Source organism: Thrips palmi, unplaced genomic scaffold, assembly GCF_012932325.1.
Source record: "Thrips palmi isolate BJ-2018 unplaced genomic scaffold, TpBJ-2018v1 HiC_scaffold_10, whole genome shotgun sequence".
NCBI lineage: Eukaryota > Metazoa > Arthropoda > Insecta > Thysanoptera > Thripidae > Thrips > Thrips palmi.
In genome coordinates this window covers 15,901,747-15,925,712 of record NW_023144621.1, presented here as the reverse complement: position 1 = coordinate 15,925,712, position 23,966 = coordinate 15,901,747, and the positions used below count along the sequence as shown (strand labels likewise).

General features: G+C 52.8%; 6 protein-coding genes across 8 annotated transcripts; 4 read left to right on the top strand and 2 right to left on the bottom strand.

Moving 5' to 3' along the window:
* The first annotated feature begins 1,118 nt into the window (after positions 1–1,118).
* LOC117654179 (ATPase family protein 2 homolog) lies at positions 1,119–5,132 on the top strand. The gene is made up of 9 exons (XM_034400404.1): positions 1,119–1,265; positions 1,444–1,631; positions 1,719–1,913; positions 2,011–3,196; positions 3,275–3,572; positions 3,657–3,866; positions 3,955–4,221; positions 4,318–4,482; positions 4,560–5,132. The coding sequence occupies exons 2-9, from the start codon at positions 1,445–1,447 to the stop codon at positions 4,716–4,718; spliced, it is 2,667 nt and encodes an 888-aa protein (XP_034256295.1). The 5' UTR covers positions 1,119–1,265; position 1,444; the 3' UTR covers positions 4,719–5,132.
* On the bottom strand, positions 4,889–7,858 carry LOC117654181 (probable protein S-acyltransferase 23). The gene is made up of 10 exons (XM_034400408.1): positions 7,704–7,858; positions 7,380–7,620; positions 7,134–7,299; positions 6,913–7,046; positions 6,692–6,837; positions 6,517–6,613; positions 6,119–6,271; positions 5,857–6,029; positions 5,609–5,774; positions 4,889–5,527 (listed from the first exon to the last, which is right to left on the bottom strand). Exons 1-10 carry the CDS (start codon positions 7,856–7,858, stop codon positions 5,330–5,332), a joined length of 1,629 nt encoding a protein of 542 aa, XP_034256299.1. The 3' UTR covers positions 4,889–5,329.
* Positions 7,859–8,127: 269 nt separating this feature from the next.
* LOC117654183 (WASH complex subunit 3) lies at positions 8,128–9,582 on the top strand. The gene is made up of 5 exons (XM_034400410.1): positions 8,128–8,332; positions 8,725–8,889; positions 8,977–9,096; positions 9,176–9,342; positions 9,415–9,582. The coding sequence occupies exons 1-5, from the start codon at positions 8,282–8,284 to the stop codon at positions 9,491–9,493; spliced, it is 582 nt and encodes a 193-aa protein (XP_034256301.1). The 5' UTR covers positions 8,128–8,281; the 3' UTR covers positions 9,494–9,582.
* A 98-nt stretch (positions 9,583–9,680) lies between these two features.
* Positions 9,681–10,917, bottom strand: LOC117654185 (60S ribosomal protein L44). 2 transcript variants are annotated; one of them, XM_034400413.1, is made up of 4 exons: positions 10,782–10,917; positions 10,079–10,252; positions 9,878–9,994; positions 9,681–9,739 (listed from the first exon to the last, which is right to left on the bottom strand). In XM_034400413.1, exons 1-4 carry the CDS (start codon positions 10,782–10,784, stop codon positions 9,719–9,721), a joined length of 315 nt encoding a protein of 104 aa, XP_034256304.1. In that variant the 5' UTR covers positions 10,785–10,917; the 3' UTR covers positions 9,681–9,718. The 2 variants fall into 2 exon arrangements, with proteins under 2 accessions (XP_034256304.1, XP_034256305.1); XM_034400414.1 differs by having other exon boundaries at positions 10,690–10,787.
* On the top strand, positions 10,824–11,974 carry LOC117654186. Of its 2 annotated transcripts, none has more exons than XM_034400416.1 (3): positions 10,824–10,954; positions 11,618–11,728; positions 11,833–11,974. In XM_034400416.1, the coding sequence occupies exons 1-3, from the start codon at positions 10,879–10,881 to the stop codon at positions 11,916–11,918; spliced, it is 273 nt and encodes a 90-aa protein (XP_034256307.1). In that variant the 5' UTR covers positions 10,824–10,878; the 3' UTR covers positions 11,919–11,974. The 2 variants fall into 2 exon arrangements, with proteins under 2 accessions (XP_034256307.1, XP_034256306.1); XM_034400415.1 differs by having other exon boundaries at positions 11,618–11,735.
* LOC117654184 (acidic leucine-rich nuclear phosphoprotein 32 family member B-like) lies at positions 11,876–16,510 on the top strand. Its single transcript, XM_034400411.1, has 3 exons — positions 11,876–12,089; positions 15,113–15,260; positions 15,347–16,510. The coding sequence occupies exons 1-3, from the start codon at positions 11,976–11,978 to the stop codon at positions 15,409–15,411; spliced, it is 327 nt and encodes a 108-aa protein (XP_034256302.1). The 5' UTR covers positions 11,876–11,975; the 3' UTR covers positions 15,412–16,510.
* The last annotated feature ends 7,456 nt before the right edge of the window (positions 16,511–23,966 follow it).

Sequence of the window (23,966 nt, the reverse complement as noted above, 5' to 3'; positions counted from 1 at the left end):
GCGCGGCGCGGGCCCCGCCAGCCCCGCCAGCCCCGCCAGCCCCGCCAGCCCCGCCAGCCCCGTCCAGGGGCAGCAGCGCCAGCCCCGCAGCACGCCCCGCCTCACCCCTCCCGCGGGACGACCAGGGACGCCGCCCCCGGAGCAGGCGCCGCCGCCGTCTCTCTCGCACTCTCGGGCGCGGCCGGGGCGTCGCGACGCCGGCAGAGAGGGGAGACGCGCCCCGCGGACGCGATGCGGAGCGGACTGGCGCTTTCCGTCTCTCTTCTCTGTCGCTCTCGCGGGGTGCTCCGTAGGGGTGCGACAGAGGCAGAGCGACGAAACGGCTTTTCGGAATCGCACGGCTGCGCTGCCCCGCGCCGTGCCCCGTGCCGCGCCCTCGCTGGTGCGTCGCGGAGGGCGGCAGGGCGGGGTGAGCGGGGCGGGGTGCAGCGCGGGGGCGGCGTGGGGAGGGTGGGGTGGGGTGCTGCAGGGGTGGACGGACAGGGAAGGGCGGGGCGGGGAGGGGCCACGCGGCCGCCACCGCCGCAACCGCGACGCGATCGAAGCATCGAGCGAAAGAGAGAGGGCGAGAGAGAAGGGGAGGCCGTGGGAAGAGGACGAGAGGACGAATTTGGAGGCGAGACGGGCAGGACGAGGAGGGAGAGGGAGAGAGAGCGACAGAGAGCAAAGGCGCGGCGAAGGATGGGGCCGGAAAGGGATTACCGCGGGAAGCGGAGGAAGGGGCGCCTTCGCCTTCCCTCCGTCCTCCCCTCCCCCCTCCCCCTTCCCTCCCTATCCCTTCCTACCCCTTCCATGCCTGTCATGGTAGAAGGATCGCGCCATCTCGAAATCCGATCTGAAATTAATTGCACGCGGTTACCAGCTCGAGGAATGTTGTTTGGTTCCAAAAGTCGGTATTTTAAGGCCGTTTTCCCAGTCGTTTTCCTTTGCTCCCGCCTCTTTTTTGGCAGTGTACGTTCCGTTTTAGCCAACCTGATTTTCCGCTGTCGAAGATAAAGACTTGTTTATGAATAAACTAATGATTTTGGAGAAGACAGACTGCTTGTTGGAGAATATTTACCAGACTGCTCACGGGTAGCTTAGCTATTTCGATTTGTTGAATCGTCGCGCGCTTATCATGACTTTTGTGCTGCGAAGGTTGCCGCCATTGCTCGCGATCGTCCTTTGTTCCCTACCGTAAACATTGCGAGGCCGCAGCATGCGTGGTCCTGAAGAGGTGTTTATTTTGGACTGTCTATTGTAGTGTTTTGACCTCACGCGTTACAGTAAGTGTATCTCTGTGTGCCTCAAATTTTTGAAAATCGACCCGTCCTATTCTTTTCGCATGACACTTGGTTTAAACACCAAATAGTTTCCTTCTGCTGATGCCCCTAACCTCTCGAGTCGCTTTGTTGTTGTGCTTCATTTTCCATTGCTTTTCAAAGTCCGCCATTCCGTCCGCAGGATGCCGCCCAAGACTCGTGCCAAATCGACTCCAGTGTGGCACCGATGTGAAAAATGCAGCGTTGTCCTGTCACACAAAGATCTTCCCCTGCACCAGGATGGGTCGTGCCCTCCATCGGAAGGAAACTGGTCCCATGGCTTTGTCAAAAAGAAAGTTTTGCACAGCTGGCTGGGTGAAGCTTCACCAGGTATGGCTCAGTTTTTAAAGGACATTTGGTTTCTCTTGCCTGTTAATCAATTTTGTTGTGAATCTCTTATCTCTGATCTCTGAACAGAAATGCTTCCCAGCCTCCCACCAGAGGAGCAGGACACTATTGTGTGCGTGTCGTCTCCATCTCTCCAGTTCTGTGGGTTCACTGTTGGCGAACATGTCCTAGTGGAGGCATTAGGAGAACCCCGCATCCGTTTGGTGAAAGCTGTGTGGCCCATATCTGATAAATCTGTCACCTCTGTTCTTATGTCAAAAGAGGGTGAGCTGATTGTATTACCCTTATAACTCTGTTATCTTTTCTCCTCAGTTATTTTACATCTTAAATTTTGTTGACATTTTTTTTTACCTTTTTCTAGGTTTAGAGTTGTCTACTGATACACAGAATGCACCTGTTACTGTTAGGAAGATTTCATCCCCTGTGCCTCCAGCTCAAATGATTGGAGTGCATTTACTGAATAGCGAATGCTTTGAGGGTCAAAAAATGAATGATATCCTTCTATTACTGAAAAAGAAGTACTGTGGGAAGTATGTGCAAGTTGGAGATAGGCTCCAAGTACCTTATTATGGACGCAAACTTAGATTTTCTGTAAAAGCCATTGTGCCATTTGTTTCAAGTGATTGTCCTAGTCCCTTAGAAGAAATCACTACAAACCTTCAAAATATGACATTCATTGATCTTCAAAGTGGAAACTCTGCATCTTGTTCAACCCCATTAAGAGAACAGTCTGGTCAGGTAACACCTGACTTCCGTACTGTTTCCTCCTCAGAGCAAACTCCGATGCGGAAACTGACGCGTAACATCCTTTTTACTGATTCGTCATCTGAAAGAACCCCTGTTAGGAAATCTTTTCGAAATATGCTAGAGGATTCTTATGTAGGGAGTTCTGCTGAAGAGAGTAGAGAAGAGCTTTCAACTACTGTTGACAGTATATTTGAGTCACCTCTTCCAGAGTCATGTTCCTCTCAGAACATTTTCCAAGGAGTTCATTCCACTAAATGGATTCTCAGGAATGAAAGCAAGGTATCAGGAAAAGTAGCTGCTTTGCAATATGATCAAATTTCATCCGTTGGAGGTTTACAGCATGTAATTGATGAAGTTAAAGAAATTATGTCCCTTGCTCTTAGGCCATCCAATTCTTGGAAACAGAAGCTTCGAGTTACCAAAGGTGTCTTACTGTTCGGCCCACCAGGCACAGGGAAATCTTTGTTGGCAAATGCTCTTGCCCAGGATTCTAAAGTTCCAGTCTACAGTTTAATGGGCTCTGAACTTTTCAGCAAAGTTCTTGGTGAGACTGATGCTAGGCTACGTTCCTTCTTCTCCAAAGCAACCTCTTCAGGGCCCTCTGTTATAATTTTAGACGAAATAGACTCATTGTGTTCAAAGAAAGCACACAGTTCTGGTGGTTCAGAGGTGGAGAGACGAGTCATTACTACCTTATGCACTCTCTTAGATGGGCTAAGCTCAGGAGACAAGTGTGTCTTCATCATAGCTACAACCAGCAGGCCTGATTCACTAGAGCCATCTTTAAGAAGACCTGGAAGGTAATTCATTTATGTAATTTTAATCGTGTACTGCATTTTCTTCTTGATTTTCTCTATTTTGCATCTTCTTTGTTTCAGGCTTGACCGTGAGATAGAAGTCCCAGTCCCCACTCCAGATGCTCGTCTAGAAATTTTGCGGAAACTCTTGAAGCCTGTTCCTCATTCATTGACAGAGCCCGAACTACTATCTGTGGCCCAGGCTGCTCATGGATTTGTTGGAGCTGACTTAGCATCCCTTGTGTCACAAGCAGGAACCAATGCACTTAAGAGCTCCTTTGAAGAAGAGAATGTTTGCATTACATTGGAGAATATGCAGTGGGCTCTGACAAGGATAAATCCCAGTGCCATGCGAGAAGTCCTGATAGATGTACCTAACGTAAGTTAAATTTTATTTAGATAATCTTAAAATTTTCGTTTTCTTTTAGAATTATTTTAACTTTTTTGCCACCTGTTGTTTCAGGTGTTCTGGTCAGATATTGGTGGCCAGGAAGAATTAAAACTTCAGCTGAAACAAGCAGTAGAGTGGCCACTGTCACATCCTGAAGCATTTGAGCGACTAGGAATCAAGCCTCCTCGGGGTGTTTTGATGTTTGGTCCACCGGGCTGCTCAAAAACGATGATTGCAAAGGCTCTTGCCACTGAGAGTAAACTGAACTTTTTGTCAATCAAGGTAAGAACTAAATTTGTTGTCTTTTTGTTAAAACCTTCTTTTTTTTCAAGTTCCAATTTGAATTGGCTACTGTTTGTAATTTTCCTAGGGTCCTGAGTTATTCAGCAAGTGGGTTGGTGAATCAGAGCGTGCAGTCAGGGAAGTTTTCCGTAGAGCTCGTCAAGTCGCTCCTGCCATTATTTTCTTTGATGAGTTGGATGCGCTTGGTGGAGAGAGGGGAAGTGCAGGAGGTGGGGGTGGAAGTAACGTGCAAGAGAGAGTGTTGGCACAGCTTCTGACAGAGATGGATGGTGTCACAGCTCTTGCAAACGTCATTATAGTTGCAGCCACCAACAGGCCTGACCGAATCGACAAGGTATGTTTAATAAATCATTCAAATAAAAGTTTGTAAAATTCACTCAATTTTTTTTTTTGAACAAGCTTTGATGACAAATGGATTTGTTGATTCCAGGCACTGTTGCGCCCTGGACGGCTGGACCGGATAGTTTATGTTCCATTACCAGAAACAGAGACTAGAAAACAAATCTTCGATCTACAACTAAAGAAAATGCCTATCTGCCCTACAATAGATGTGAATACCTTAGTGGAGAAAACTAAAGGCTATTCTGGTGCCGAGGTCAGACTGATTAGAATCTTTATGTGCCTTGTTGTCTCATTGACTATCCACTGACATTTACTTCTTGTGGTGTTTAGGTGCTGGCTGTTTGTCATGAAGCAGCTTTGAAAGCTCTTCAAGAAGATATTTCCGCCCAAGTTGTTACTAAAGAACACTTTGAAGAAGCACTGGCAATTGTGACCCCACGGACTCCCCCTTCACTTCTAAAATTGTATGAAGATTACCTCAACAGATGACCAAAGAAGTAGGAGATCCTAAGTGATTGTATTTGTTTTAGCTGTTTTTTTCATTCAATGAATTTGGTTTCATATCAGAATATTTAAGACTCAAACTGCAAACAGAGTAATATTACTTTGGTGTAAAAGTAAGAGAAAAATAGGAGCAAAAAGTAAGAAAGGAAAAAATGTGATTTTCAATGCTGTTTATTCAAGAAGCCTGAATGTAGGAAAAGTTAATATAATATCAAAGGTGTACGACAGGCTTGAGAACATTAGAAATGGCTTCATGTCTGGAAGAATAACACCCACCATAGAGAAAAAGTTATACAAAGGTGACATTCATTGCATGAAATAATGCAACAAATCTAAGCTTTATTCATCCTTGAGCAAATTGTTAAAGTGGTCTTAAAATATAATACCTTGTTTTCCCAATTATGGTCAATTTTTTTAGTATAAAAATGGTGAAAACATTTTTTTTTCCAAAGATGAGAGTAATACAAAGTCAAGAAGCAAGCAGCTATTGCCTGAGGCCCTTGTAATATTTCAACATTATAAAATTTGTGCTTTAAGAAAGCAGACTTTTAAAAATATCAACAGAGTAAGGCAGCAGGTGATTTTGATTATCAAAGCTAGGGTCCTGCTTCTTCTTCTAAGAGCTCATGGTCACCAGATCTGAGTTCTGGAGTACATACAAAGAATTCTAGAAGATTGTAAAAAGGCCCTCGGCTAAATGGATTTTGGAAACGCCCCTTTTTGTCCCGTAAGTATGGATATCGCTTGTAGTTAAACATTTCATTTGTTGTCAAATTGAAGCATGCATGCAAAACCTGTAAAAGAGCATCAAGCCAAAATCAATTTATTTATCTATCTTGATTACTTGAAAATAGAATATTATCATGGTTACTTACGGAGGTGCATGTAAGAATCCAGCCAAGTCCACAGAACAGTAGAGCTTCCAACAGACCCAATACATACAAGAGCTGGAAGCCTTCTATTGCAATGCAGTAACATGCAAAGTAAACTGTCAGGGAACAGTTTATAGCAATGCTCATAACAAACAAGAAGAACCACATCCTGAAAAAAAGAAAAAGTATTGTGATTGCTGTAACTTGTGGTTTGCTCTTTTTACTGAACTTTTAGTTTTGATATGTTATACCTGTTTCGCAAACCGACACAATTGTAGATGAATGGACAGTGATGGTCGAAGTACTGTACACATCTGTTGCAATATCTGCAGTGCTTTGCTCGAAGAGGTCTAATGCATCTGCAGGAGTGACATAGCCTTGAGAGGATGATGGGTCTCTTCTTGTATTTATCAAAATACGGTATCTAGAAAACAAATAACAAATATTCTCAAAACTATTTAGATCTTTAAATGATAAATTTTAGACATAGACCAAGCTGGCACCATGTCAGACCTGTTTTATAGCTCGTGTGTAACCTTCTGTGTCTTGGGGGACATATCCAGGGTCCCTTCGATTTGCTATCACCCAGCTAAGCCACATAAGCAGATTCCAGTAGATGAAACAGTAGTGAGATCCCCTCATTAAATTCCATGTGATTGGAACACACTGTAAATGTGAATAACATAATTAATTTTATCAGTGGAATTTAAAAAAAAAAAAAGAACTGAAATGAACAGCTTTAAAGGTCTAAAAACAAAATATCAATCTAATAACAGATCTATTTTTTAAAAAGCTGTGAAAGTGAAAATCAAAATACAAAAGTTTGCCAATTAAAGATCTAGTGAAAAAGAAAAGGAACCAATAAACTAGCAGGCACTAGAAAAAGAAGTCCAATGAGATCCAAAATTTACCCTAAATAGGTACATAGGATATTCCCACAGAAGGAATGATCCCAAGAAGAAGAGAAGAGGTCCTTTGGAGTGTCCAGCTCCTCCAAACATCAAACCCCTAAACATATACATGATAGTTTGTTATTTGAACTTGATGAAAGTTCAGAAAATACCTCTCCTTGAAAGAAGACCTCACCAAATTTCTGTGATGGGGGGCATCCAGCGAGATCGTCGGTTTCTTTCAGTGGTGAGAACTTGAACTATGTCATTGTGTTGGTGGCTCTTAGCTAGCATGAGCGGAGTCTTTCCATTTTTGTCACGAGGTTCCAATTCAATTTTACTCTGGTGGAAAGGTTGAGTCAAGGTTTCATTAAGATATTTTTTCTAAGGAAAAATTCTCTTTGGAATTGCAAGTACCTTTTCACACAAAATCTTGACACAGCTCACATTTCCTGATAGGCATGCAAGATGGAGTGGAGTTGATCCAAAATTGTCTGCTTTTTGCAAATCAACTCCAGCATATATTAAGAGACGAATCAAATCAGGATGACCTGCAAATGTAAAAGACTTAAAATGAAAAACAGGAAGGAAAAAAGCTTTCAGAAGAAAAATAATCTAATGTCTTGTCTAGGGCTTACCTTTATAAGCAGACCAATGAAGAGCAGAATCTCCATTTATGTCTGTGAGGTGATGGTAGGCACCCATTCCTAAAAGGTAAGCAGCCGTTGCTCCCCGCCCAAACACACAAGCAGTCATAAGAGGTGTTAGGCCTTTGAAATCAGCTGCGTTCACTGCCACGCCAGCCTGTGGAAATTCAGAGTTAAGATTGGGTCTTTTTGACCAACCTTACAGATATTGTAGCGAATAAAAGATTGAAACATCACCTTCAGAAGAACTTGCACAATGGCAGCGTGGCCTTTTCGGCATGCCCAGTGAATTGGTCTCTGTCCCTGAGTTCCCAAGCAGGATAGGTCAACTGGAGCGCCTCGTTCAACCAGATATCTCATGACTGGAAGGTTCCCGTCAAGAGCAGCCCAATGCGCTGGAGTGTATCCCCATTCATCTCTGGCGCTTAAAATTTCAGAACCGTGCTGTTCCACCAGGACTTCAAGATCGCAGACTTCCCTGTGAAGTTGGACATGAGTTGAAGCTTTACAGACACATAGCTGAATGCGGAATGAAACATGTGTCACAACAGAAGGACCTACCCTGTCCTGACAATGTCGAAGACGGACTTGCAGTTGTGTGTCATGTGCACCTCGGCCGCCTCTGCCGCGTCGGAGCAGCATAGTATGTTGCTGTCCTTGTCTTTGTCTTTGCCCTCGGCCTCCGCCACCGTCGTGGAGGAGTGGTCCGCGACCATGTTGGTGGCACTCTGCAAGCGCCAGACACTGCGCGCAGTGCCTGGGCCTGGGAACACCTTGCCGTTCGTAATTTTTGCTGACTTGTCGGACAAATGGTGAAGAAGGGAAGGGAATCCCTCGGCGTCGCGGTGCTGCTCGCTGCTTGTGCTTTTGACAGGTAGTCAAATGTCGTCTGCTTCATTGATTTTTATCCTTGGCGCGCATGCGCGAGGCGGGCGGCCCGCGCCTCCGCGCCAACTTTCGAGTGTGTCGGCCGCCTTTCTAGAAGGCCCATCCCGACAAGTGAAGGGCGTTTCTGTCTGCCTTTGTTGTGTTTTGGTTCCCGTCCCCCTGCAAGTGTCAAGTCTAGGGAAAAGTCCATCGGTTTCTGTGGTTTCTATTCTGTGTGTTCAAATCGAAGACTTAAACGAAGGTGTTGCGCCATGGATCCGGATGGACTTCCCGTGATCGGGGCAGGAGTGGATTACACCCAAGTATTGTGTCTTTCCTCTCTATTCATGCTTGTTTCTGCTATGGCTCGTAGGTTACATAAACTTACATTGAAAGAGATTAAAGTAAAAATTTGCCCAAGTTCGATTATAGTCCAGTCCCACTACGACATGCAAAGTCAAAAATATTTTATTTCCACTTGGAGCTATTTGTCATGGCAGCAACTTTTCTGTTGAATCATTCACTGGCAGTGACGTTAGCATGATGTCGAGCTAAATAATGTGTTGCATTGTGGAAGTCCCTTTTAATCACCCCTTTCATTCCATAATCCTTAAGTTAACCTGTTTAAGCTAAAATCAATCCAAGCTTCTCTCAGGCCTGCTTTGGGTACATGGGGGATCGCAGTGACTCATCTCACTTTCATTTGGTTTTGTAGGTGGGAGCTATTCATCAGAAGCGGACTCTCGCTTTTATTAACTACTTTGTTACTAGTACAGTGTCATTCCTCAACAACTTTTCAAGATCATGTGAAGTGAGACTTCAAAAGTGTGAATCTAGAATACAGAAACTTGAAGCATCACTTGGAATACTAGAGGCCAAAGTAAGATATGCCCACTGTTCTAGTCAGTGAAATATTAATAACATTGCCAGTTGTTAATTTTTTCTTGCTCTCATGGTTTTATTTCAGTTGTCTTCAATTCCCAGCTTAACTGGAGTTACTGCAGAAGTTGTCAGCAGCCAAGATCCATCTTTAGAACAAAATTCTACCCCTAACATTCCACCTGAGGTTCCTGTCATCAGTAATGAGGTATTCAATTGCTTTAATATCATATTTCTGTCAAGTGCTGTCTAACAAGCCATGTTGTTTTATTTGGTGTTTTTTTTAGGTTGAGGTGGTGGTCCCACCTGGCCCACCAGAAGTGCCCAGTGGTATGATAGCAGCCAAAGACCACCCTACATACAAGAGATTCCTACGAATGGTGCAAGTTGGTGTTCCTGAACCAGCTGTTCGAAATAAAATGCAGGCGGAAGGCTTAGACCCTGACATTTTGAGGTATGAAGAACTGGCTGATGGTTATGCATACTCATGGTGCATTGAGGTGTTATTAGAGTTCTCGATTTACAGCAATCCAAATCAACTTGTGTCAGCACCAGAACCTGCTGCCACTGAGGATAATAGTGAGTCAGAAAGTGGCACTGACTGATCATCACTGAAGATCAAGATTCATAATCATTTGCTTTGAACAGTAAGAATTTATACTTTTATAATTAATAGATTATCTATGAAGTGTTTATCTTTTTAAACCAATTATTTGAAAACTATATCCTGAACATTTAAATGCCAGCTTTAAAACAACTATATGAATTGAAGGGTCAATGACAACACAGAGATGGGTTTAACTTATTTAATAAAGGAAAAGATGACAAAATTAGAACTGGATCATCTGGCCCTGTAACAAAAGATTGAGATGTATTAGGATAACACAGCCACAGTTATTAGCATAAGTTAAAACTCACTTCAAACAGGAAAATTTACTATATAAGTACATCAAATATGCTGGTGCATGAAGTACAAAATGACAACTTACCTTCCTCTTCCTGTCACCACCAAGTTCGAAGTGCTTGCAGCGCTTAAGGGGAATCTGCTTACGGTACTTGCAGTCAGCGCATTCCATCCTCAACACAATCTTCTTTGTGGTCTTCGCCTACAAACGAAAGAAAAACGAGGTTCAACACTCCTATCACTAAATATCATGAAAAATAAGGAGAGACTGCCAAAGTGTACGTACCTTCTTCCTGAAGATGGGCTTGGTCTGACCACCATAACCCTGCTGCTTACGGTCATAACGTCTTCTGCCCTGGGCGGCGGTCCTTTCCTTTGATTTCTTGTACTGGGTAACCTTGTGAAGCTTATGCTTCTTGCATTTTTTGCAGAAGGTCTTCCGCTGCTTCGGAACGTTAACCTGCAAGCACAGCCGAACACTCAAGTTAAAATAGTTTAATAGGCAGCGCACTATAAACTGGGGGACCACATGAAAAGCTATTTGAGATAGGTTGAACGAGAAATAGTCAGTTATTCGGACAAAATAGGACCTTCGGTCGCGCCGATCAAGTGCCACAACCGCACGTAAACAAGCTGTAAGCGCATAACCTTAACCGGTACCGAACAAAAACACCAATATAAAAACTGCGCGGATTTCTGATTTCGGGGGACATAGCAACAATAGAATAAGATGGTCCACTACAGCAGTGACTCAAAGGCGATTCGTTTATAAAATTGTTCAATGAGGACGTTAAAAACACAGTCGGTACACGTTGGATAAATAACCCTAGAAACTATAGGCACAACTATGACAGGGACACGAATCAATCAAAATACAAATTTAAAAGGACTCTTCACCATATCTAAGCTTCTAATTCAACGTTTCAAACATAGACGGGCCTAAATATATTTCGATGATTTCAGATTACTGAGATATTTCCATAACCTACCATTTTGGAGTCTTATTCTTCAAAGGAAGTGGGAAACGCCAGGAAATGGATCATGGAAGACTTTCCACCGCCTCCTCGCAGCACATCTCGTTCCTAAATGGATGAGAGAGCTTGCGGGCAGTGGCCAGAGAATCATGCAAAAGGGATCTTTTTCCCATGTAAAGTGATAAAAAGTAAGTTAAAAGAGAATCACAACTCATAAATTTAATTTTGATGTCAGTTATATCGGGATTTGTGCCTTTTCTCAAAGTTTACTATCACTATCCGTGTAGCGTTCTGTGACTGTACAGTTCGTCAACCCAGTGTTGGGGTCGGGTACCTAGAGGGAAGCACAACTTCCAACGAGTAATTAATTGAGTTCGAATGAGTGTTGTGCCAGTTGCGAGTCGGGCGCATCTTTTACTGCAGAATGTGTGATGAGGTTGTTTGTTTTTTATGGTTTCTGGCATCCTTCTGACGATGTTCGTTTGAGGGGAGCCCAACTTTGGAAATGTTACGTTGAATTCCTCAGGATTCCTTAATTCAATGTTATGTTCAAACTAGAGACTATAGTTTTCCATTCATTTTATTCATTCCTGTTCACATTTCGGAAGAAGAAACTAAACGTTTGAGAGTGATTAGCGCAAGAGTGACACGACGTGTGCGTCGGGTTGCCTTGACCAGACGACGTCCCGAAAAGTCTACAATAAACTTAGTTGAATTAGGCTGCGAGCCTTTGCTTGGTCCTCGGGGACTCTTCAAGTATCAGTCTGTTCTTTTCCACACCCAAATCGGAATGACATCCTGTTTTTACCCATTTAAACTCGTTTTTCTTTCCCTGCGGCCGCAACTCGCAGAAGGAATTGGCTGCTGGCAGGGAAAGTCCACGCGGCCAGCGTCGCATCGTCGCGGTTTAGCCTCCAACCCAAAGGCGATTCCGGCCCGGATACTCTCCAACCCCTCGTCAGGTTTACTGTAAATCAACTTTTCTCTTTCGAGCGCCCGATTTGGGTCTTAATTGTAATTTTGTTAAGTTCATATGAGCTAAAACTTTTATTTTTTCTCTTTGTAGGAAGCCCACTGAGGAGCTTGGTGAAATCACGCATTCCACCAATCAGTGGTCCATCGAGCTCCAAGCCCGCGCCATCTTCGTTTTGAACAAAGGCAGAACAGTTGTGCTGTAGTGCAAGTTCTCTCGCAGTTTCCTCAGAAAACATGAGTACCAAGGAAAATAACTCCGAAGTCGCCGTTGACAAAGTCACGGAAAACAATGACAAGCCCGCGGGTGACGCCAAGGCCGAAGTAAAGGGAACCAAGAGGCCAGCAGAAGTAAGTAAATAATTTGGAGAGGGACATGATGGACTCATGCTTGATGTCTTCCGCGCCCGATGTCGTGTTCGGCATCTTGTCTGCTATGTCCAAGTCCGCACCTCCACTCATTCGAATTAACTTTGTGGTGATTCCCGTGGCGCCTGCCGGCACCCAGTGCCGACAGGCTGTTGAATCGGTCATGAAATAATTGTGTGGCTTTTGGCGGCTGCCATGTGAGAAGCCGGCAAAGCCAAGCCGGCAAAGCCAAGCCGGCCGGCGCCGGCGTTCTCGGCCGCGCGTCGGCGTCGCGGCCCTTGGGTCCCTGCGAGTCCTCCACGGGGTTTTGCCTACTTTTCCGCGGTGCCTGGACAAGCAGTCGGCCGCTCGGCGGCGATGTTGGGCGAAAGTGGGGTTATTGTGGTCGTAGAGTCATGGCGGTGGGAAGGGGTTTCTCTAGATGACGCTTGCGGCGACGGCCCAAGGGGGCGTCCTTGGCTTTGGGCCGTGGGGGCCTTCCTGGCCGCCTCGGTGGTGCTTTGGTTGCGTGCCGCCGTCCCGGCCGCCCCGCCGTGCTTGTTTTGCCACTTCTTGGTGGCGATGACGCCCTGCGGCCGAGGCTTGTTTTGCCGGGCCGACGGCGTCCCGCCAGAACGCGAGGCCGGGGTGCTGCGCCGCTGCGCCCCGCGCTGGGGCCGACGCCGCGGACTTGACGCCGCTGGGGCCCGATGGACATGTTTTTGGTCCCCGTGGACGACGGGGAGACTTAAGCCCCGCGGGGCGGTCCTCAGGTCCGAGGGGAGGAAGGTTAGGTGTCGCGGATGACCTTGCTAGTTGTCAAACTCGACTTGACGCTGTGCTTGCGCTAGGCCTACATGTCGTTCCTGCGAGGGGGCGAGCGAGATAGCGGCCGTGTTTGAGGTTATAACTTTCTGTGGATTGGGATTTTCATGCCGTGGGTCTGGTTTAATTTGGGGTATGGATTATTTTTTGGCGGAGTGGTTGGATGCAGGACTGGTCTCTTAGGAGTCAATATTTTGAACTGTCAGTGCTTGCCTTTTCATTTAAACCATTTATAAATGCATATCACGGAGTTTTATTTCATTTGAATTTATTAGTCTCTAAACAATTGTTACTGTCATTGCATAATTTTCAAAATTTCTGAGACTTGTCAGCCAGCTACAACTTTCTTGTTATTTTCTCCTCCTTGATTTATTTACACTGACTCATTGCTTCAATTTTTCTTCAATTTTTTTTCTGTTTGAACGTTTTTGTTTCGAAAGTTTGCAAATTGGGCGTTTTTCTCCTTGGCTGGAGCTGCTAGTTGTCACCCCCACCAACCCTGGGGCTCCACACCCCTTTCCCCTCCCCCTCGGTTCTGTCTTCCTCTCTCTCTCTCTCTCCCCGTTCGTTCCCCTCCCACCCTTGTTCGCCTGCCTGTCCACCCCAGGCTTGCGCTGCCTCCACAGCTGCCGCGGCACGGCCGGCACTGCCGCCCCCCTCTCCTTCTCCGCGTCCGCGTTGCGGCGGTGGTCGTCCGGGCCGCAGATACAGGGCAGGGCGGCAGGGCACGGCGACGACGCTGTGGCGGTGGAGGCGGCGGCGGTAGCAGCTTGCCTTTGCGCTGGCTGGGCCGTGCCATGCCGGGGCCGTGGCCATGCCGTGCCGTGCCGGCCCCAGCTTGGGAGGCATCCTGCTCGTTGAGCGTAGCGCTTCGCGCGTGCCTCGGACGCCATGGGCTGCGTCCGCGATCGTGGCGTCTTGCTCGCTCCCATTGAATCCCGTGGGAGAGACGGACGCCGTGGAGAGCGCTTCTCCGCCGAGCGCCGCTCCGACGCAGATTTTGCACCCTCTATGGCGGGCAGGGGTGGCCGGCGTGGCGGCGGGTAGTACTCGTGGTTGTGCCGGTCAGGGTGTCCTTGGCAGGGGTGGGGGAATGAATGGAGCGAGACGCGGCGTGGACGCGGCCCCACACTGGCGGGGGGGCGGCGCGGTGCCGATTGTCCAGTGCGGTGACGCAATGGGTTTAGGCCGTTGGGGCGGCTAGGCCGTCCGCTAGGCCCTCGGCTACCTGCTCGAGTCAAGCACCGCGGTGGGCCGTCGGGCTGCTCCACGGGTTGCCGGCTTGGCGTGCCCGTCTCGCTACGCTGGCGACGCTGGCGCTTGGCTTGGTGCACTTGGTGTGCTGCCGCGGCCACCGCGCGGTAATGATGGTCGGGGCGGAGGGCGTCCGGAATGTTTGGCGGAGATTCGCGGAGCTTGGTCTTCGCGGGGGTGCATGGCGTCCTGGCGGCACAGCCGCGGGCCGCGCCCGGCCGGCCGGTCAATTGCAAGCGTGGCGGGATGGTGGCGTCGCCTGGGCCGCGTCGCCGTGCCGCCGGGCGCTTGGCTGCCGCTCGTCGCGCCGTGTGACGCATGCCGCGCCCGCTGCACGATGCGGCCAAGCAGGCGAAGCGCGATGCGTCGTCGGGACGCGATGCGGCGCGATGCGGCGCGATGCGGCGCGAGAGAGAGGGACGCCGCACTGTGCAGCGCGGTGAAGGGGCCTGGCGGCGAGGCTAGCTGCCGGCACGGCGCATGGTGTACCGGTCTCGAGACGCGGGCCGCGCGGGGAAGGGGAAGGAGGGGCGGTCGAGGACCTAGCCTCGGTGAAGGGCCCCGCGGTGGGTTTCGCTGAGCCAAGCGCGAAGCGGCAAGCGCGGAGGGCTGTCCTGACTGCATCCGTCCTGATGGTTGCAAGCCGGCCCGCCGGGCTGCGGGGCGTCAAGCCCTCGCCGGCCTGGCAAGCCGGGCAGGGCGGCAGTGACCGCGGTGGCATGGCTTCTAATGTCGGGTCGATAGTCTGTCGATAACCCAGTGGCCGCCCCGCGGACGCCCCGCGGAAGTTTCGAATGTGTTGGGCGTCATGACTTCCCTGCCACTACCCCTCCCACGCTCTGCTGGGCTAAGTAATTTAGGGGCAGGGGCGGGGGAATAAATGCAACAAGTTGTTTGCCTGTTGTGAATTTCTAAATGCTAACCGTCGATTACTTTGTTTGTTGCAGGATAAGACAGAAGACCCTAAGAAACATAAGAAGGAAGAAAACGGAGATGACGAGGAGGAAATTGAAGAGGATGAAGACGTAGAAGGAGAAGAGGAGGATGAGGAAGATGAGCTACAAGGAGAGGAAGACGACCTAGACGAGGCAGAAGGTAAGGTGTCAATGTCAGTGAAAATTCATTGAAATTTTATTTATCTGAGTTGCTAATTTTTTTTCTTTTCCTTTTTTGTGCTGTAGAAGAGGAAGAGGAGGAAGATGATGGTGAAGGTGAAGGAGAGGGTGAAGACGATGAAGGAGCGTAATGTGTGATCAAAAAGAGACACTGACTTTTCAGACTGGAAAAGTGACATGCTACTTACCTTCCCCAGAGCAAGCCTGAAGCTACGGAGTGGCTGCAGACACCGCTGTTCTTCCCATTTTATTACTCAGTTGTGATGTTGGAGTGTGGAGTGAAAGAGTGAATGCGTGAGATTATGTGTGAGTGAGTGTCGCGCTACACATCTTCAGCCAATCCACTTCCTATCTTCAGGTTTTATGGTGCCCAATCGTGGAAGGGAAGGGGAGGTATTTTAAAATAATTTAAATTGACAAATGAATTATTTTATTTAAACCACTTGTAGAAACTGATTATGTGGACTTCATTTTGGTTTCCTTATTTTAATTGTGAATTCCCATCCCTGGAATGAATCCTCAAATAAGTTATAAGATCTACAATGCAGCAGTTTACCATTCTAGATAGCTCACGTGAATTAACTGTCTGTCATGTACGTGGTGAGGAATAATTTGTTATTTTTTTATTTTTGTACAAGTTCAGTTGCGGTCATCTGCAGTGCATTTTTAGGTTGTATTTATCTATTTGTATCATATTGTAAGACAAGCATAACTTGTTTGAATTGAAACTATTTGTACAAATACTTGGAAAGGACAACCTTTAATGAAATGAATTTGAATCAAGTCAGTCATTGTACAAGTTTTAATGCATGTCGAACTTAAAGGGGCAATAATTTATGTCCACATTTTAATGGAAATCCTCTTTTATCTTCACTCTCCTTTGGAGGTGGTGAGATTCAAATCTGTTACGACTGTAGACACGTGTGTTCATACCTGTGTGACCAACTTTTATTTCCTTTTTTTTAATTTGGTGTTTTATCTTTTTTTTCTTATCTTCACATGTTAGCACTGGCTGGCGTTTTCATTTTATACAATAAATATGTGACGCTCTGCTCATTCCAAGATTTCAGCCAATTGTTAATGCATTTCCTGAGTCCACAAGTATATTGTTGTATTCAAATTTTTGGCACTTTTTGATTGCTTGTGGACCATGTCTAAACCAAATGAATGAGAAATTGTAGCTCGTACTGTAATTCCTGGAGTGACTAAAGTGGCTAGATTTAGTTAATATTGATTGTTTTTATTGTCAACACCTCATTCTTGTCAGTGTCTCACACTGCTCGTCCTAAAACTGTTTGCTCCTCCAGTCACAGAGGCCTTACTCAAATCCAAAGGAAGCATAATTGTAGTGCTGCTGCTCTGCTCAGTAGTGTCAGTGTGTGGCTGGATGAGTTGCTATGTACTTACAGAGCAGTTTAGATTTCATTGTTATTATTACTTCTACTTGCATCAGCATATGCACCCTGATAACTGCAATTGTCAGTCCTTGTTGATCATTGGGATTCTTAGATTAATTGCCACATTACCCCCTTTGATCAGCTTAAAAATGCGATCTGGTATGGACTCTGCTGAACCTTGACTGACGCAAGGTTGAAGTACTTTGCTAAGACTGACTGTGAGCCGTTATGATCCTGAGGATCTCGTTAATTGAAGATTTGAGGTGCTAAGTGGAAAATAAACCAAATGGTTTACCTTCCGTGATTGTTACTTTATGAGAGGTGTTGCCATTCTCACCGAGGGTCTTTGGCCCCGAGCTGTCTTCCTTGCCGAAGTAGGTCTGGATTTGCAACTCATCCCTCACATGCTACTTGCCAAAAGGGGTTTCGACACAGCACAGGGGTCGTGGGATTGCCGCGGCTACACTGTTAGGCCGCGAGGGGTCGGGTGCCGGTGTTCCCCGTTGCCCCGGTCGGGCCGGCTCCACGGCCAGGACGGCCACCCCGAACGTGAACGTCGCGCGCGCGCTCGCAATCGGCGCGATAAGGCCCTGAAAAACAGGCGCCTGGCCTGATAACCGGGCTGGGCCTTCACGCCAAACCCGAACTCAATCCAATTCGTTGACAGGGTACTCGTGCGCGGGGTATGTCCGCCGGGCTGTGTCCCAAGGCGCGCTGGCGAGGCCGGGCGAGGCCCGAGGCAGGTGTGTCCGTCCGGCGACTCGGACGCGGCCCGGCGTTCGGCGCTGCCGTCGTCGATACACCACGCCAGCGGAGACACTGGCGGCGCTCATCACCGTCACGCGTCACACACTCGCGGTGCGGGTACGGGTACTACACGTGGGGGAGGGGCGGGCTCGTTTTAAAATTTAAGGCGGATAAATAAGTGGACACGTCACGGCGGCCTGGTCTGCAGGCGGGCGAATTACTCGCAGCTAAATGCAATACATTCCAATTCGGTTGTCGGCGAGCGTTCTGGGAGACGGTCCGAGTCCTCGGCGTGGCCGTGCTCGCCGTCGGCCAGTACCGTCCGGGGCTTTATAGCGCGCCCCGGCTTGCCCTCGGGATGTCGGCGCCCACAGTGTGGGCCCCACGCCCACACGCGGGTCAAGCGGCGCCGAAGTGCGGGACGGCACTGCACTGCAAGTGAATTGCAGTGGAGTGGCGGGGTACCCCCAGGTACCGCGTACCGGTGGCGGCGGCGTGCACAACCAACCATGTCGGCGCGGTGCTCGCGGTGCAGCTGCAGGTGCGACGTGGTGGGGCTCTAGGGCATGCCGGTGGAGAGGGGACGCCCCAGGCCCGGCAGCCACCGGCAGCACGTCCCCGGTGAACACGAGGCCGCTGGCCTCAGCGTCGGGCCGGTTACACAACGCGGACTGTAACGCATCAAAAATGCCGCAGCGCGCGTTTTTCGTGTTTTACGAAATCCGTATCCGGCCGGGGCGTGTCGTGAACCCTAGGCAACCCCTGCTCGCGCGAGAGGCCAGAGAAGGTCCCCGGTGCCTGCAGACTGGTTTCGAGAGTCTCCGAGAGTCTCCCTCGCACACTGGGCATCCCCTACAGGTGCGAGAGAGACTGAGCGACGAAAACGACTCGCGAAATAAGTTCGCTCAGCAGGGAGCCCCCGTAGGTCAAGGGGCCACCCGGGCCACCCTAGGATGCGCTGGCTGTCTTCGCGTCCGGCGAAAATAACTCTGAAAAGCGTCGCGGCAGCAGCGGGTGCTTTGCCGCCTTTTTCGGCCCCGGCTGCCCAAGGCGGCAAGGCGCTCGGCTCGGCTCGGCTCGGGTGATAACAGCCAATAATTGTTTTCAATGTCGGAGTGTCGCGGCTGCCCCTTCGGCACTCTGCACATGCAGACGGCGGACGTCGGGCAGGCCGGCCCGGCGATGACGGCGACGGTTCCGCGTTTGATAACCGACCTCCTGCCCGCCTTATGCCGTGCTATCAATGTCAATGGCGGCGACGGTTTCAGCTTCAGTTTCGGGTGTGGGCAGCCCTGCCCTGGCAGCCCGCCCGGAGCACCGACCGCAGCACGGCAGCGCGCGGGAACCGGGAATCCCAGAGCTGGCCGAGGCCGTCGCCTTCCAGGTGGAGCCGTTGCGTTTCTCGGTGTGCTCGGTACGGTACGGCGCGGTGCGCGAAGGGGGGCGCGGTCTTCGCCCTCGCCCTGCTTGCCCTGCTCCGAGACTCCGAGGCGGTGCATTGTCTCCTCGTCGGCGGGGTGGGTGCTCCGGACACCGTCTCGCTCTGCATTACCTGCTGCAACCCATGCAACCCCGTGTCACGCCTACGTACTCTGTCAAAGTTATTTCCCGCCCGTCTCTCTCTCACACACACACACACCCTGCGCGACCCAGATTTCGGGGTCCGGCTCGGCATGGCCCAGCATGGCCACGCGCGGCCTGGACGCAGCTCAGATGCGTATTCCAAATACTTGACCGCCAATTTCTCCGCCAGTGGCGGTGCAGGCGATGCGCCGCGCGCTGCCGCCGGCCGGGGCGTGGGCGTGGGCCGCGGGCACGGCTGCGGCGGCTGGGCGGGTTTCCCAGTGCAGGGGTAGGGGCTGTAGGGGCCTGTAGGGGGTGACGGGGGCCTTGCCAAGGCTGTGCCAAGGCCCAGGCCGGGGGGCTGCTGTTCTGGGACGGAGGCAACCCCTGTCACAGAGGGCCGTACGCAGCTACGCCGCTACGCAGCCGGTGGGGAAGGGGAGGGGGGGATGACCCAGGACTACCCCCAGGACGCGGGGGTGCTGGGCTAACCCTCGTGTGTGCCACCTGGGCTTCAGCGAGCGGGCGGGGCGGGGCGGTGGGGATCATCAAGGGGCGTGCGAGTGCGCGGAGACTAAATTTTACGTTGGTGGCAATTTCGCGCCGCGGGGTACTTGAAGTTTTGGGCGGGAGGTGTTGACTTCCCCGACTCCCCCTCCCTTCCTGGAACTTGCGCCATCGGCCATCCCTCGCGAGGCCTTCTGCCCCTCCCGGCCCTCGGAGCTGATGCTGGGATTGCCCTTCCCGCACCCCACGCCCCGCCCCCATCTCCCCTCTCCCCCCCCCCCTCCTCTCTCTCTCTCTCTCTCTCTCTCTCTCTCTCTCCCCTCAGGCGGGGCCGGGTGGGAGGGGAGGGGAGGGCGCCCTTCTCCCTCGCCCACCCTCGCCCCTCGCATCGCCAAAAGTGCTCCCAGGCAAAGGGAGGGAGGAGGAAGAGGAGACGGGTGAACGGCTGGAGAGGTGAAGAGGACGGTGCGAGGAAGCGTAGATCGAAGAGAGGTGGCCGATAGGAAGGCAGAGAGAGAGAAAGATAGAGAGAGAGAGCCGCACGCACCGTGTCATGGCGGCTCCGCCAAAGGACGAGGCGTGGAGCCCACAATGGGGTGGAATTTCGTAGGTAGGATAGAGAGGGATGGAGAAGGGGTGGAGGAAGCTGGAAAAGAGAGAGAGGGAGGGGAGGAGTGGCCGCGAGGTCAATAGCTAGCAGTGCTGTAGGGTACACATACTCTCGGTATAGCTTAGCCAACTTAGCTGATGAGGCAAAAGGGAGGAGGGCACATTCTCCACAGTTTTCCTCATTTTCTTTGCCTGCGGCCGGTTCGCTTCCGGGAAGGCGGGGTCGCTTTTCCGGTCGCCGCCCACGACGCGCCGGCGCCGCCAGCGAGCCGCCGGCCGTTTCGTCGCTCTCACTCTCTCTCTCTGTCGCACCAACGGGGCGTCCCGCAGCGGTGCGAGAGAGACAAAGAAACGATCCTTCGGACTCGCTGGGGCAGAGCAGGCAGAGCGCAGGACGGCCCCGTCCAGTCTGCGCCTTTTTCCGATTTCCCTGTCCGCTACACTGGAATAAAGACAGCCGATGCCCTGCCTGCATTGCCCTGCATTGCCCTGCAGTGCCGTGCAGCCGGCTTGGAGGTTAGGACCGCCGCGATAAGGCACGGACACATCCCCGGTGGCGCCACGCCTTTAGGCAAACAGGACGCGGTCCGGGACCACGGCGTCGACGACGTCGCCACGTCGCCCAGCGCACCTCTTGGTTGACACTGTGCCGCGGTTCATGTTTCGCGTCATGCTGCATTCATGACCCGGCGTCGATCTGGCCCTGGCCCTCCAGCCCGCGCGTTTGAGAGCGCCGCGCGCCGCGCCCAATCGATATGGCGGGCTCGTTCGAACGGCCCGAGCACGCTGCGAGGCTAGCGGCCCCGCGGCGGTACGCGGCGGTCAGGTCGTCTCCGTCGCACTCCTTCGCGACGCCGTGCCTCTCCATCGCGCCGGCCGCGGCTTTCCGCGGGGCCGAAGCGGCCGAAGAGGGGCCCGCGCCCTGCCGCGAGGCTAGCGAGCCGCGGACCAATGGCAGGCCGTGACGTCACCGCGCTCTGCCCGCTCTGCGCACGCGCGGCCACAGCGGCGCGGCCGCGGCGCGGTGCCGCGGAGCGCGGCCACGCCGGCCGGCGAGGCGCGCGAGGCGAGGGTCCCTGCACCGCGCGCCGCGGCCATGCCGACGCCATGCCGACGCCATGCCGCCCTCCGCCATGACGTGCCGAGTCACGGCGATCGTTTCATCATGCCATGGCCCATGGCGTCCATGGCACCCATGGCGTTGATGGCACCGGTAGGTTCGAATCGATGTTGATCCATCGCGAGGATCGGTCGCTCGGTGTCCACCTCGCCCTCGCCGGCCAATGCGAAAGCAGGAGCGCTACGAGGAAGTCGAGGGGTGAGGGGTCACGGGGTGCACGTCTCGTCTCGGGGCCCCAGAGGCACCCAGGGGCCCGTTGCGCCCGTGCTCCCCGTGCCCTGCGAGCACGCGGCGTGGGCGGCGGGGAAGGGGAAGTCGGGGAGCGCGGACAGCTTGGAGCGGACAGCGCGGAGGGAGGGGAGGGCACGAGGGAAGTCGTCGACGCCCTAACCTCAACACTCACACGCCACATTTTTACAGTTTTCATGTTTCGACCCGCGTGGCTCAAAGGGGGTTCGTTTCTCGCTCTTGCTTTCGCTGTCGGCGGACCCACGCGCCTTGCGCGCCCGATGGGGATTCGACATGGGGATTCGACACCCAAACCCCCCATTACTACTCTGGCGCCGCTGCCCGTTTCAGTCCCGCGACCGTCGGGAGACGTCGTGAGGGTCACGTGGCTGGCGCCGACGTCCTCCCCCCGTCCTCGCGGACCTGGCCGCGGAGGCCGTGACAGAAGTCAAGGTGGACGGGCTGGCCGGGGCTGGGCGACCACGACGCCGGCCAGTGCCGCAGCGCCGCGGCCAGGAATGAATCGCTTTCCTGGCTTTTTCTCGAAGCCGTGATGATGATACGCGACAAGCGACAGCGCCTCCTGGGCCTCGCCGCCACGCCGAGATGGCCGGCTGCACACGCCCGCCCCACGCGGGGGGGCACGGCCTGCACGGCCTGCACGGCGGGCACCGTGTCCACAGTCCGCGGCCACTCCACTTCTCCAGTGTGGTGTAGCAGGCTGCACGCCGTGCACGCCGTGCTGCACCGGCACGCGGCTACACGGCACGCCACCTCAAGTTCCGGCCTGGGCTCTCACGCCCTTCTTCGCGTTCGCCCCGCCCCGCCCCGCCGCTGCAGTGGCCATCGCGGTCCTCACACGCCTCATGGCGCTCCCTGGCGGGGCGGGGCGGGGCGGGGCGGCCCTCGCCCTCAGGACTGACTTGCGTCCAACCTCCAACCGAACGTGCTACTCGGCGTGGCCGCCGTTCCCAAGGCGGTTCGGGGGCGTCTGTAAACACCGAGACCGGTGCACGTCACTCAGCAGGCTGGTCCTCGTCGCGGTGTCTCTCTCGCACCCCTACGCGACGTCGCGCCAGAGCGAGAGAGACCGCGTCGGAAGCGGTGCGCGTGATCAGCTTGCCGGGCCTGGACGCTTTGTGACGGCCCCCTAAGGTCGCGGGCAGCCCTCGACCCTCGGCCCCTTGGGGAGGGAGGAGGACCTGGCTTGTTTGCGGACGGCCCCCGGCCCTACCCGTTCACCTGCCGCACCGCGTCGCCCGTTCCTCCCGCCCCTCCCTCCACCCGCCCCACCGCGCTGCTCTGCCGCCCGCCGCGTCGCGCCGCGCCGCCGCGCTGCGTCCGCCGCGCCGCGCCGCAGCAGGCTTGCCGCCCGCCTCTTGCCGCGCCGCGTCCCTCGGGCAGATAGACAGACAGCAGACAGACGGACGGGCGGCGCGGTGCGGCGGGAGCGGCGCGACGCGGCGCGGCAGATGCAGCGCTTCGCCAGGCTTCGCTTGCCCCGCTGCAAGATAGAATAGGAGGAAAAGAGGAAATGAAGGGAAGGCGAAAGGGATACAGGGATAAAGGGACGGGCGCGGCTAGCGCGGCTGGCCGACTAGATTACGACCTGCTGCTGCTACGTGTGGCGTGGCGGCACGGCGCGGTGGAGTCAGGAAAGGGCGCCGTCCACTCCACGCCGGCACGGCGGGCACCCACCGCTCCCACTCAAAATCAAATTTGCATGCCTCTGGCTCTGGCCCTGGCTCTGCCTCCACCACGACATGGCCGTCCGCCTTGTTCACTTGGCGGCGCGGCGGCAGATGCACGCGCGTGTTGCGCTGCACGCTGCACTGCGCTGAACGGCTGAACTCACGCAACGTGCACGCCGGCGCACTCGAGTTGGGGCGCCGCGGTGCAGCGGGCTGCGTCCGCGTCGTCGCGAAGGAGGCAGCCGCGGCCTCGGAGGGTGGGGAGCAGAGGGAGCGGAGCAGAGCAGCGTCGCCGGGACGAGACCGACGAGACCCAGACCTCCCTTCCCGCTTCATCCCTCGCCCCCTCACCCCCAGCAGACTGATTCCGAGAGCCTTTTTCTTCGCCCAATGAGTGCGAGAGAGACAGAGCGACGAAAATGACTCTCGGCATCAGTCTGCTGCCTGCTCGCGCTGTTCGGCACCCAACGGTCTCCCCGTCCTTGTCGCTCGCGCTGGGCGCGAGAGAGACGGCATGAAAAAGGGAAGCTTCTGCAACTCCTGCAACTGCAAGCGACGGCTGCAGCTGGCTGGCGTGCTGGCGCTGCCAAGAGACGCTTGCCGCTCCCCGAGTCGTCAGTTGTTGCTCTAGCCAGCCCCTCTAGCCCCTCTAGCCTCCAGCTTCGGGTTGCAAGTGATGACTGTGAGTTTGGATTTGGATCGGATGCCCGATGCCGCTGCCCCACGTGATTCTGCAAACTAGGCCCCGGCCGCCCCGGCCCACTTGGTCAGGCCCAGGCCCAGGGCAGCCCTGGGCATCGCATCGCGTGGACGCGGTTCCCCGC

What these genes read in the sequence shown, in the direction of transcription:
- LOC117654179 (XM_034400404.1), top strand. Translation starts at nt 1,445, where the DNA reads ATGCCGCCCAAGACTCGTGCCAAATCGACTCCAGTGTGGCACCGATGT. An exon ending in TCTTTAAGAAGACCTGGAAG is followed by an intron (nt 3,197 to 3,274) that starts GTAATTCATTTA and finishes TCTTTGTTTCAG; the next exon opens with GCTTGACCGTGAGATAGAAG. An exon ending in TCCTGATAGATGTACCTAAC is followed by an intron (nt 3,573 to 3,656) that starts GTAAGTTAAATT and finishes CTGTTGTTTCAG; the next exon opens with GTGTTCTGGTCAGATATTGG.
- LOC117654181 (XM_034400408.1), bottom strand. Translation starts at nt 7,858, where the DNA reads ATGGTCGCGGACCACTCCTCCACGACGGTGGCGGAGGCCGAGGGCAAA. An exon ending in TCATTGGTCTGCTTATAAAG is followed by an intron (nt 7,047 to 7,133) that starts GTAAGCCCTAGA and finishes TTACATTTGCAG; the next exon opens with GTCATCCTGATTTGATTCGT. An exon ending in TCAAGATTTTGTGTGAAAAG is followed by an intron (nt 6,838 to 6,912) that starts GTACTTGCAATT and finishes CCTTTCCACCAG; the next exon opens with AGTAAAATTGAATTGGAACC.
- LOC117654183 (XM_034400410.1), top strand. Translation starts at nt 8,282, where the DNA reads ATGGATCCGGATGGACTTCCCGTGATCGGGGCAGGAGTGGATTACACC. An exon ending in CAGGAGTGGATTACACCCAA is followed by an intron (nt 8,333 to 8,724) that starts GTATTGTGTCTT and finishes TTGGTTTTGTAG; the next exon opens with GTGGGAGCTATTCATCAGAA. An exon ending in TTAGACCCTGACATTTTGAG is followed by an intron (nt 9,343 to 9,414) that starts GTATGAAGAACT and finishes CTCGATTTACAG; the next exon opens with CAATCCAAATCAACTTGTGT.
- LOC117654185 (XM_034400413.1), bottom strand. An exon ending in AGCCCATCTTCAGGAAGAAG is followed by an intron (nt 9,995 to 10,078) that starts GTACGTACACTT and finishes TTTCGTTTGTAG; the next exon opens with GCGAAGACCACAAAGAAGAT. An exon ending in GTGGTGACAGGAAGAGGAAG is followed by an intron (nt 9,740 to 9,877) that starts GTAAGTTGTCAT and finishes CTTTTGTTACAG; the next exon opens with GGCCAGATGATCCAGTTCTA.
- LOC117654186 (XM_034400415.1), top strand. Translation starts at nt 10,879, where the DNA reads ATGGATGAGAGAGCTTGCGGGCAGTGGCCAGAGAATCATGCAAAAGGG. An exon ending in CCCATGTAAAGTGATAAAAA is followed by an intron (nt 10,955 to 11,617) that starts GTAAGTTAAAAG and finishes CGCAACTCGCAG; the next exon opens with AAGGAATTGGCTGCTGGCAG. An exon ending in AACCCCTCGTCAGGTTTACT is followed by an intron (nt 11,736 to 11,832) that starts GTAAATCAACTT and finishes TTCTCTTTGTAG; the next exon opens with GAAGCCCACTGAGGAGCTTG.
- LOC117654184 (XM_034400411.1), top strand. Translation starts at nt 11,976, where the DNA reads ATGAGTACCAAGGAAAATAACTCCGAAGTCGCCGTTGACAAAGTCACG. An exon ending in GAACCAAGAGGCCAGCAGAA is followed by an intron (nt 12,090 to 15,112) that starts GTAAGTAAATAA and finishes TGTTTGTTGCAG; the next exon opens with GATAAGACAGAAGACCCTAA. An exon ending in CGACCTAGACGAGGCAGAAG is followed by an intron (nt 15,261 to 15,346) that starts GTAAGGTGTCAA and finishes TTTGTGCTGTAG; the next exon opens with AAGAGGAAGAGGAGGAAGAT.